Raw genomic sequence first — 12,884 nt, 5'->3', positions numbered from 1 at the left:
ATGTAAGATACATGTTTAAGTAAATCCCACATCAGTAGACTGTGATTACTGTCATCTAGTGGTTCCTGTATCTGCAAATTCCTAATTCATTAGTCATCACTGCTGATAATCAGATCAAGAGTATTAACCCTCTAGTTGTCCCTCAAACGTGTTTCTGTAAAAAACCACCCTCCAATAAATCACAAAAGTGTTACTAGCGTGCGAGTAACCAATCCACAAATTCCAGTCAATATCTGGAAAGTTAAAATCCCCCATTATAAGACAATCTCATTTACTGGCCCACTCTTATTTCTCTGCACAATTGCTCATTATACTCATCAGGCCCATAACACATCTACTCTCATTTTCCCTTTCCCAGTGCTTATTTCACATCACCTTGACTCAACATTACATTGTCCACCAATGTCAACTGGATGCACTTTCTTAGATTTAATGATGTGTTTCTTAACTAACAGCATAACCCCTCTTCCCTTCCTGTCCTGTCTATCCTTTCTGTAGACACCTCAAACAGGGAGTTACATGATTTTGCCACTGTGGATCACCAATTCACAAAGGGGGTTCAAAAGTGATTCTTGCACTGTTTCTATTAGAATGAGCAGCAGCCTGGAAAGCAAAGTAATCGAGCTTTCCAGGACTGCTGGGTGTCATAGTGGAACAAATAAATACATGGGCTGTGTTAGGGTAACTAAGAGTAGGAACAGGTGCATGTATACTTGCATGTACACCAATATTAGGAGGGAGTATAGTTAATAAATTTGATGAGCTTGAAGTGCTAGTCAAGATATCAAGGGCAGATACTGTTGGAATTTCAGAGACGTGGTGTCACACAGATATAAGCAGTGCAGAATAGGAATTTGTGAGTACAGGAAGGAAGGAGGGGTTACGCTGTTAGTTAAGAAACACAAAATCTAAGGAAGTGCATCCAATTGATGTTGGTGGACAATGCAGTGTTGAGTCTGTTTGGTGTGAAATAAGCACTGGCAAAGGAAAAATGAAAGTAGGTGTATGTCACAGGCCTAATGAATCTGATGACTATAATGAGCAATTGTGCAGTGCAATAGAGTAGGCCAGTAAATCAGAATGGCTTATAATTGGGGATTTTAACTTTCCAGATATCAACTGGAACTTGTGGGTTGGTCAATCGCACACTAGCAAGAATTTTTTGGATTTATTGGATGACTGCTTTCTGCAGCAACATGTTCAAGAGGCAACTAGAAGGAGTAATACTCTTTATCTCATTATCAGGAGTTCATGGATTAAGAATTTGTAGATAAAGAAACCACTCAGTCACAGTGATCACAATGTATTGACATGGGAATTACTTAAAGATGTAACTATCAACAAGGCTAAAAGGAAGGACTTTTGATTTCATAAACGTGACTACTGAGGTCTCAGACAGTTTTTACATTCTGTACAGTTGGATCAACTGATGATGTTACCAACGTTGAATTCTAAATGGGAAGCCTTCAGGGACATAACCTTGAAGACTACTAGGCTTTTCATTCCAACAAAGAAATATTGTTCAAGGTTCAGGCCTAAATAGATGTCAGATGAATTAATTAGGCTCGTGGCAGAGAAGAAAGTTGTATCGGGTGCATATAAGTTATCAGGTGACACAGAAGCCTATGGCAGGTATAAACTAGTCTGTAATCAAGTCACAAAGGAGGTTACGCAGGTGAAGGCGCATTACGAGAAACCTTTGGCAAAGGATGCAAAGAAAAACAGTAGAGTTCTTTACTTATGTAAACTCTAGAAGTAAAGGGATGAATCAGATTGGACCACTTAACATAGATGGGTTGACTATTGATGATTATGCTCAGGTAGCTGATAAACTGAATTAGTATTTTGGTTATTCAGGTTATTAAGAGTTATTCAATGAGAGGAGTGTCAGAAGTTAATTAAATGCTAACAGGGAGCTAAGTGATTTTGTAATAACTGAGAGCAAAGTGGAGGAGAACTTGATGAAGTTAAACGTTTGGAGGCACCTGGGGTGGACGATACCTATCCAGTTATATTAACGGAGGCAGCAAAGGAAGTAAGCAAACCCTTAGCCATAATTCTGAGAGCTTCCTTGGACTCAGTGGAGGTCCCCATGGACTGGAGGTATGCAAATGGATCACCAATTCACAAAGGGGGAGATTCAAAAGGTGACAGAAGTAACCACAGACGTGGTAGTTTAACTTGTGTTCTGGGGAAAATAATGGCCTCATTGGTTAAAGAAGCATTGCAGGATCATCTAGACAAGACTGCAGTAATAGTTAAGACACAGCATGGGTTTGTTAAAGGGAGGTCTTGTCTGACCAGTCTGATCACAAAGGAACCGAATGCCAAAAATAATTTTGATGTCATATACTTGGATTTCAGGAGAGCTTTTGATACTGTTGCACATGAAAGACTGCTGTATAAATTGGAGAGGTATGCCATTAAGGATAAGTTGCTATAAAATTGATAAATGGATGGTTGAGTGGGAGAAGACAGCGAATGGTAATCAATGGACACTGCTCTTCGTGGACAAATGTTATTAGTGGAGTTCCCCAGTGTTCGGTGTTGGGCCGATTGTTGATTTGTATATTTATCAATGATACTGATGAAGGTATATCAGGTTTAATGTCCAAGTTTGCAGATGATACAAAGGTTGGCAGTGGGCTAATAAAGTAATGACAGTATGCTGCTGCTGCAACAGAATCTGGAAAAGTTGGGCAGATGGGCTGAGAAGTGGCAACTGAAGTTTAACATTGACAAATGCAAAGTACTCCATATGGGTAGCAGTAAGCAAAGAGAAACATAACAACTATGTGGCACTACACTCAGGGAAGTGGAAAGTGAAAAAGACCTGGGGGGGGGTGTAATTGTGCAGACAAATATGAAGTCTGCTGAGCACTGTAGACAGGCTGCCAGGGTAGGTCATGGAGTCTTGTCAATGATATATAGGAATTTTGCTAGCAGAGACAGGGAAGTGATTATTGCATTATACAAGGCAATGGTCAGGCCACACCTAGAGTATTGTGTATAGGTCTGGAGGCCTCATTTTGGGAAGGATGTAGAGTGGCTAGAATGAGTACAAAGAAGAGCAACAAGAATGGTGAGGAAAATAAATTGGTGCTCTTACGAAGAGAAGTTTAAGTTCTGCAAATTGCAGCACCCGGACAGTAGGCACCTGCATACTCTGTCCGTACACTAGCACATGTCCAAATTTAAATTTTACAAAATTAAACCACGTTCACCAGGCTTTTTCAATTCTAGTGTTATCTCTCCAAAAATTTTTTTTTATAGGCCCTAGCCACTGAAATCTTAGGAAATTAGGTGGCAGGGCCTGCCAGAGTAAAACAAATTACTGGTGTACCTGTTCTACCTCCACGGTGCTTAGGGCAAAGTTGGGACTCGCCAGGGTCCCAGCGGCTAAATGGCCAGAAGAACAACGGTACACATAATGGAGTCACTGGTTAAAGATGCATTGCAGGATCATCTACAGAAGACTCCAGTAATAGTTAAGACACAGCATGGGTTTGTTAAGGGAAAGTCTTGTCTGACAAATCTGATTGGTTATTATGATGTGGTTACAAAGGAACTGGATGCAAAAAATAATTTTGATATCATATATTTGGATTTCAGGAAAACTTTTGCCACTGTTGCGCATGGAAGACTATCGTACAAATTGGAGCAGAATGGTATAATGGGTAAGTTGCTACAATGGATAAAAGGATGGTTAAGTGGGAGAAGACAGTGGGTGGTAATCAATGAGTGCTGCTCTTCGTGGACCAATGTTATTAGTGGAGACCCACAGGGTTCGGTATTGGGTCCACTGTAGTTTTGTATATTTATCAATGATATTGATGAAGGTATATCAGACTTAGTGTCAAAGTTTGCAAATGATACAATGGTTAGCAGGGTTGTTAATGACAGTAATGGCAGTGTGCTACTGCAAAAGGATCTAGATAATTTGGGCAGATGGGCTAAGAAGTGGCAAATGAAGTTTAACCTTGACAAATGCAAAGTACTGCATATGGGTAGAAGTAATCCAAAAGAAAAGTACCAACTGTGTGGTACTACACTTAAAGTAGAAGAAAATGAAAAAGACGTGGGAGTAAGTAATTGTGTAGTCAGATATGAAGTTTTCTGAGCAGACAGGCTGCCAGGGCAGGTCATAGGGTTTTGTCAATGATATATAGGAATTTTGCTAGCAGGGAAAAGGAGGTGATTGTCACTCTGTATAAGGCAATGGTCAGGCCACACCTTGAGTACTGCGTACCGGTCTGGAGGCCTCATTTTAGGAAGGATGTCGATTTGCTTGAGTATATACGGAGAAGGACAACAAGATTGGTGAGGGGAATGAAGGGATCCTCTTACCAAGAGAGGCTTAAGTTCTGCAAATTGCAGTGGCCGGAGACTAGGCACCTGTGCAGTGATCTGATTGAGGTGTATAAGGTCTTGAATGTGTTGAGCACGCTGAATTCTGATAGATCCTTCCACTTGTTCAGATTACGAAGCTAAGGGGGCATAAATTCAAATTAAGAAAAGACAGATGTAGAATAGATGTGCGGAAATTTGCCTTTAGCCAGCGGGTGGTTAATTGCTGGAACAAACTTCCATCTGTCGTTGTGGAAGTTGATAGGTTGAATAAATTTAAGGAGAAACTGGACAGGCATTTGGAGGGAATGGTGTGATTTATTTATTTTTTTTTGGCTGATGCTGCATAAGCTCACACGCTTGTTTTCTTGCATCACATGCCACTAATACTACGTAGCAGCCAGTGCAGTGAAGTCAGGAAATATGGTAGACAAATCCGCTCTGCAGCAAGGGAGAAATCAATATCTTAACTCTTGAGATGAGGGATCACAACTTCCTGCATGGGAGTTGTAAGTACTTTATCCCATGAGTTTTTAAGACTCTAGAAATCTGTTGTGATAGGTTCGGGTAGAATGGGATAAAGGCAGTCGAGGCGGAGTCATTACTATGCATGGTCCTGTGGGTCACTATGTGGTTACTGGCCTATACGTCACAGCTGTCTAGTGCACTTGTGGGGTAGCTGCACCTCGTGAGATCTGTCTTAGCCCTAGTAATCTCAGTGCTTCTCTCATCTGCAGAACTAGATTGGGTCCAGGCATTGGTTAGCAGGGCTTGTGCTGTGCTGAGAAGATGGCTGCGTGCGTGTGCTGACTGGTACTTGTTGAATTGGCCAGCACACATCGGCTTGGGACATACTGTTGTGTTCAAACATGTACCTCCGTGCCGGACAATGGCATCCAAGTATGGAAGGGTATTGTCTGACACCAGTTCGATGGTGTACTGAATGAAAGGCAACAGAAAGTTAAGGTGGTGCAAAAGTTGGTTGCCTGACTCCCGGAGAATGACATACCACAAACATATCATCAACACAGTGACACCAAAAGGCAACGACATCTGGTAGACCCACAAATGCACGACTCGCCACCTTCTCCATTGGCAATGTTTGCCGTAACTGAACTAACGGGAGAACCCATGGCTGTGCTGTGTATCTGTTGGTAAATGTAGTCACCAAACATGATGGCCCCACCAGTCAAGCACAGTCTAAGGGCGGCACAAATGTCCTGTTGCTCAGGGCCTGATCGTTGTCCAGAAATTCCTTGGCACACATGATGGCCAGTTTGACTGGGATCTAAGTGAAAAGAGACACCACGTCAAATGAGACCATGACTTGATCATCCAAGATGGATAGGGTACGAATCCGATCTAGGAACTCACCACTGTTAGAAATGATGATGGCGGTCTGGCCCACTAGGGGAGAGAGTAAGCTCGAGATGAACTTAGATAACTCTTAAGTCGGTGAGCCACAACAGGAGACGATAGGTCTAAAGAGTTTTCCCAAAAGTCCTTGTGGACTGTTGGTAGTCTGTAAAACTGCAGAACCTGGAAGCTGGAGACATGCAGACACCTGTGTATGGATCTGATGACTTTCCCTGACTGAAACAACCGTTGATGAGGCGGTTTACCTTGGACTCCCATTGCTCCAGGGTCTTGGCAGGAGAGACGATTACTGGTTCGTAGACGGAGGTGTCTTGCAAGAGTAACAGGGCTTTCACTTCGTAGGCAGAATGGTTCAAAATGACTGTTTCATGCTCTTTGTCTGCTGGAAGGACGACAATGGAAGTATCCTGTTTCAATATGTTGAAAGTAAAGATTTGTCGGCGACTGAGATTAGAGATGAAAGGGCGAGTATGATGTAAGATTGCTGCAGTTGTTAGGTGAATTGTATTAGCCACTTCTTCAGGGATGCATGTCATTGCTTATAGTATGAATGTCTCTTTCTGCCAGCAACTATATTGAGATTCAGCTTCTTCAGCCCCCATCAACTAATAGTTTCATTAGCTGATGAAGTTCCACGAATATTTACGAATTGTTCTTTTGAATAAAATGAACCATTTCTCTCCCCAAATTTGGTTTGTAATATATATCTACACTATATGTGTTTTGTTAATACAGTCCAGTATATCCGCTCCCCACAACACCAGGAAAGAGACACTTTGGACAACAAACATTAGTATTAATCAGATGTTTAGCATACAGAGAAGTGCAAATATTCATGCATATTTTATTGTTATTTTTGACATATATTGTTTTATGTTTTATCAAAACTTACAAAAAAAAACCCCAACATGCATGTTAAAAATCTAATACACTCATACACTGATTGTGAAGATTATGACGAAAGCCTCTACATGCAAATCGAATGGGCAAGTAAGCATCAATATCTTATTATGGGTGATTTCAATTTGCCTCTAATTGATTGGAGTAAATGGGAAGGACACTCAACATGGGGGAACAAAATTTTTAAATCAACTAGATGACTGTTATTTGTATCAACATGGCAGGGAAAGTATTAGAGAAAAGAATATCCTAGCCCTCATCATCACCCATGAATCAGATGACATAACAGGGCTGACAGTAGAGGAACCAGTAGCAGGAAGTGATCACAGAGTTCTACGGTGGATGATGATGAGAGAGGTAGCAGCAGTAAAAGGGAAAGGAATGGATTTTAATTTCAGAAAAGGAAATTACGATGCCTTAAGGTACTACATGGACTCTATTTACTGGGTAGATATAGCGCAAAGAATGAATACATTTGAACTGTGGTATGCTTTTAAAACATTAATCACAGATGCCTTGAATGCGTATTTACCATTAAAAAATACTCCAAGTTGGCTGAATAGTGAAGTTGCCACATTACTTGAGCAGAAAAAGATGGCATGGAAAGGTTACAGAGCAATAAAAAGTACTGAAGCCTATAACAGCTACAAGATGACTATAATAGAGCCACAGAAAAGGTTCGACAGGCAAAGGCAGCTTATGAGAAATCACTAGCAAACAGAGCAAAGATGGAGGAAAAGGAATTCTTCACATATATAAATGCCAAGAAGAGTAGGACAAACCAGATCGGACCTTTACGTAAGGGAAAGGGGATAGTATTAAATACACCAGCTGTTGTTGCAGATGAACTCAACAGTTATTTTGCATCGATATTTACAAATGAAAAACCTTTTGTGGCAATGGGAAATTGTGGGAACGAAGTTGAAAAATATGTAATTAATGACATTGAAATTTCGCAAGGTTATTTAATGAAAAAACTTTCGAGCCTACAGGCCAGTAAGGCTCCTGCAGTTGATGGAATATACCTTATAATCTTAAGGGAGGTGGCAAGTGAGTGCACTGAACCATTGAGGCTAATTATGTGAGCATCACTAGACTCTGGGGAGATTCCCTTGGATTGGAAAAGTGCAAATGTATCTCTCATACATAAGGGTGGCTCTAAAAGTGAAGTTGGAAATTATCGACCTGTCAGTCTGACTTCAGTAGTAGGGAAAATCATGGAGGCAATGATCAAGGGTGGAATTCAGGATCATTTGGATCGAACTGAAATTCTCAAGGATACTCAGCATGGTTTTGTAAAGGGAAAATCATGTTTAACAAATCTGGTTTGCTATTTTGAAAAGGTCAATCTTGATCTGAATTCAGGGAATAACTTCGACATTGTTTATTTAGATTTCAGCAAATCTTATGACTCAGTCCCACATTAGCGGTTGCTTTATAAACTGGAACAGGTTGGAATCACTGGGAAAATCCTTGGATGGATAGAAGGATGGCTTCAGGGCAGGAAGCAGAGGGTTGTGATAAATGGCTATTCCTCAGATTAGGTTGATGTAAGAAGTAGGGCTCCCCAAGGATCAGTATTAAGGACTACTGTTGTTTTTAATTTTCATGAACAACATCGATGAAGGGATAGAGGGCATGATGTCTAAATTTGCAGATGATGTTAAAATTGGTAGAGTAGTTAATGATCACTGTCAAGCTGAGCTTCTTCAGAGAGACCTAGATAGACTTCAGGAATGGTCAGAAAAATGGCAGCTATGCTTTAATCCAACAAAGTGTAAGGTATTACACCCGGGAAATAGTAATCCCAAAATAATTTATTCACTTGGTGGAGTTCAACTAAACCCAGTACTGAAGGAAAGGGACTTGGGTGTTACGATACGGTCAGACATGAAATTCTCTGAGCATTGTAAACAGGTTGCAAGGAAGGTCCATGGTGTCCTATCGAACTTTTGCAAGTAGAGATAGGGACGTGATAATCCATTATATAAGGCTTTTGTTAGACCACACTTGGAATACTGTGTTCAAGTATTGAGACCGCACCTAAAGAAAGACATCGAGCTTCTTGAAAGGGTGCAAAGACGGGCAACTCACCTGCTGAGATCGGCAAAAGGGCATCCTTATGAAGAAAGACTTCGAATATGTGGGTTGCAGAGTTTGGAAACTAGACACTTTAGAGGTTGTTGTTATTTGGTTTTTAGGAGCATTAGCAACTAAGGCCATATTGCTCCGGGATATGCGGTGGTCATTCCCTGAATGACCTTTCCGCATCCTCCGTATTTGGTGGTGACGGGCTCGAACCCCGGTCTAATCAAGAAGCGTGTGCTACGCACTGCTGCTCCTTCCCACCTGGCTACGGAGGCGCCCACTTTAGAGGAGATTTGATTGAGGTGTTTAAGGCTCTGAGAGGCATCAGTAAAATGAATGAGGACGAAATTTTCAAGATTATAAATGATGCTAGAACTAGGGGACATAAATTCAAGTTATGGGGAGAAATGTTTAGATTGGATTGCAGGAAGTTTTATTTTAGTCAGCGAGTTATAAATTACTGGAATAAGTTGCCTACATGGGTGGTAGAGGATGACAGTTTGGGGAAATTCAAAGATCATCAGGATAGTACCTTTGGGTCAGGGAAGCACACAGGATGATAGGTTTAATTTCTTTTTCTTTTATTAATCATTATTATTTATTTATTTTTATCATTGTTTTATTCGTTTTTTTTTTTTTTTTTTTGGCTTGTGCAGCATAAGCCATAGGTTTTCTTGCACCATGTGGCCATTACTAATACTAAATACTAATACTCTGTTGAATGTTGGAGGCATTCCTGGAGAAGAGAACTTGCCATGACTCAGTAAAATTTGAATAAATTAAGTGAGCAGCATGCACATGTAATGTGACATCATGGGAATGTGACTGATGTGTAACATTCAAATTCAGCAGTTCATTTGAATTTTCTTCCCCCCCCCTCCCCAATGAACACTGCTTCACTTTCAATGGGGTAATGAGTGCAAAGAACTATCTTGGATTACTCATGCATCCTATCTCTAGCATTAGCCTTTACCACTGGAAAAAAATTCTGGGAAGATATCAGTACATGATGCTAACATATGGATTTAGTTTGCTATAAGTATTACCTGTAAAATAATATAAATAATATATGAATCATTACTTCAGTATTTGGCAGGTCTGTATTGAAGTTGGCAGGTGTGAACTTCGGTTTCAGAAAGTTATGAAAATAAACATTTGTTTCATTTTTAGTTTAATGTCTTCAAAATTATTCCTGATTAAAAAATCCCTCATTACATCAGATCAGGAAATGTATAATATATGTGAAAGACTTTTCAGAATATAATCATATTATGAAAGCTACTGGCTATAACTTTTAAATACTGTTTACATTTTATATATTTTATAATATATTAGCTTGTTAAAATGTAATAATATAAAATTATGTGCAATCAGGAATAAGCTAATTTACTCATGACTGACTAATTTTGCAGCTTAATGCTTGAAGTACTGTTGATTATCCATTAAATTTTTAGCAAAGCTAAAAATTTAATGGAAAATCAACTAGACTTCAAGACTACTCACATCTGAGATCCGTATTGGTTAAAATTAAAAATTACATGAAAGGAAGGTAAAAAGGGGACAAAAGTGAAGTTCTATTACATTAATTGATTAAATTTAAAATTTAAAAACATATCCCAAAGAAAAGGGAGTGCACCACCTTTTTCCTGGTTTTCATTTATAATTCCCTTTCATGTAATTTTTTATTTTAATAAATACAGATCTTAGAGGTGAATACTAAGATAAGCTAAGATAAGCTTTGCTAAAAATTTAATGGCTAATTTACTCACTAATACATAATGCAATTTATATAAATTAAGTGGATCCAAATGACAGTAATTATAAATAATTATAACTATTAAATGAAAAGAATGTGAAAGAAGCCTAGTCAGTAGTTATATTTGAGTTAAGTAATGAATTTCATATTTTGAACTATTAACACTCACAAAGTAAAACACAAATACAGTAATATGTATTAAAAAAAATTTCAAGTACTTGGCCTAGATTTGTGAGAACTTCCATGGCAATTTTGCTCACTGTTAATTCCATTATATCACTTGAAATTATTGCAATACTCATAAGAGGTGCCTGAAATGCAATTTCTTCCTGTGTTTCATCATTCCGAGAAATATCCACTTCATCAGAATTTTTTGAAATCTGCAAAATTTAATAAGTGCAACTGATATTTCTTAAAAATATAAATCATATATAATTTGTAATTATTAGGAGTTAAATCACTGATAAATATTAGAGAAAGCATATACTAAAAATTAACTTGCCAAACAATTGTAATCTGATATTCTGTTGAAGCTCAGGATCCAGTTTAATTGAAAAAGGAGTTTTTAATAATAATAACTCCCTATCAGAACAGTGGAAACAGTTGTAATAGGAAGTTATTTCTTTTTCTACTGGTAGTAGGATAATGGTATAATTTGGCTACAGGTACATATAAACAACTGTTTCAAGAAGAAACCAGGATCTGGTTTCTTCTTGAAACAGTGAGCTGCTGATGGGGGGGGGGGGTGGAATGGCCAAGCTTAACAACTCTGAAAGCTGTTCATGACAAACAGTGTAGGCTGGAGAGCTCAAAATTCCAAAGTGGGTAAGTAAAGTGAATTTTGCTCGAAAATATTTTTCACTTTTTTCTATATAGTATCAGCGTAAATACACCATAGTTAACGCATATATTTGAACTACGTATGTAGCGTAGAGGGCATCGTTTTAATTGTATCTCATAATGTGGTTGCCTTCACAACGAGATAGCTACTATTGCTTTACTTCAAATAAATAACGCTTCTCTAGTAGAGAAGACTACTGTTATTTATTTTCAGCGGTACCACCACCACCCAGACGATCGTTTCGAAGCTGTGCGGCTTCATCATCAGTGGGCAGGTACCCAGGTAATACAACAAGCCATCACAGTTGCGAAGTTATATCCACATTATGAGAGATGCCAAAAGGATGTGGTGGTAATGTATTTGGAAAATTAAATGCACAGGGCATAATCCTTATGGGTTTTGATAATTAACTATATAGATACAATTAAAACGATGCCCTCTACACTACATACGTAGTTCAAATATATGGGTTAACTATGGTGTATTTACACCAATACTATATAGTTAATTATCAAAACCCATAAGGATTATGCCCTGTGCATTTAATTTTCCAAATACTTTTTTCTATGTAAAGTATTATTTTATAGCATGAATTTTTGCAACTTATACACCGATGAGCCAAAACATTATGATCAGCATGTCATTATGCAAATCAAAGCAAATGCAGGTCAACCACGGTGCAGGTCGGGACATGGTATAAAAAACATCTGATACTGAGCTCTGTTAATCAGAGTTACTCTTGTTCTTCAGATGGGAAAGGCAGCAGACTTAAGCGAGTTTGAGAAAGGCCAAACTGTAATGGCCAAATGAATTGGTCAGAGCATATCTGAAACGGCACGACTGGTGGGGTGATCACAGTCAGCCATGGTTAGTACCTAGCGAAAGGGGTCCGGCGAGGGGGAACCCACAAACAGCCGGCGAAGTGTTGGACGACCACGGCTCATCAATGCTAGAGGTGAGCAAAGGCCCTCCCAGATGATGGAACATGGTAACAGAAGGGAGACTGTTTGAGTTTGATTTGGATTTTACTGGCGCAAAAATTACTGTGGTTATACTGCACCAAAAAAAGATTAAATTGTCAACAAATATAAATTCTGGTAACCTTTAAAAAGATTACCTCGTCAAATTGTTATATATATATATATATATATATATATATATATATATATATATATAAAGCAGTATAAGTTTAAAAGTAATTTATCCAATTTAGATATGTGCGTATATATTAATAGCTTGTAAAAACTTAAAAACTGCTGACACATAGTTGTCCGATAAAATTTGACTGAATGTATAAGGCCCAGATGGATGAGTAAAAGTGGTAAAATATATATTGCAAACATGGGTAAAATTAATACAATCTATTAAAATATGCTTTATTGATAAAATGGTGTCACAAGACTCGCACATAGGAGGGTCATCTGCCCTCAGCAGAAATGAATGTGTTAGATGAGTGTGTCCTATGCAGAGTTGAGCAAGAACAACTTCCTCACTACGATTCCTGTGCAGACTGCACTGCCATGTTTCTATTACAGGCTTTATCTGGTATAATTCATTTGTTCCCTCTCTATGCCA

General features: G+C 38.8%; 1 protein-coding gene across 4 annotated transcripts in view; it reads right to left on the bottom strand.

Moving 5' to 3' along the window:
* The window catches only part of Vps13 (vacuolar protein sorting 13C), a 1,645,987-nt gene that overhangs the window by 617,432 nt on the left and 1,015,671 nt on the right, over positions 1–12,884 (bottom strand). For all 4 annotated transcript variants that reach the window (XM_090373229.1, XM_090373247.1, XM_090373239.1 and 1 more), the window contains exon 43: positions 10,687–10,848. In XM_090373229.1, coding sequence (XP_090229355.1) covers positions 10,687–10,848 — 162 coding nt within the window. The remainder of the gene's footprint in view (positions 1–10,686; positions 10,849–12,884) is intronic.

This window comes from Mastigoproctus giganteus, chromosome 1, assembly GCF_048544385.1.
Source record: "Mastigoproctus giganteus isolate SK-2022 chromosome 1, ASM4854438v1, whole genome shotgun sequence".
In the NCBI taxonomy this organism is placed as follows: Eukaryota; Metazoa; Arthropoda; class Arachnida; order Uropygi; family Thelyphonidae; genus Mastigoproctus; species Mastigoproctus giganteus.
The sequence above is the reverse complement of the archived record's forward strand: the minus strand, read 5'-3'. Positions and strand labels throughout refer to the sequence as shown.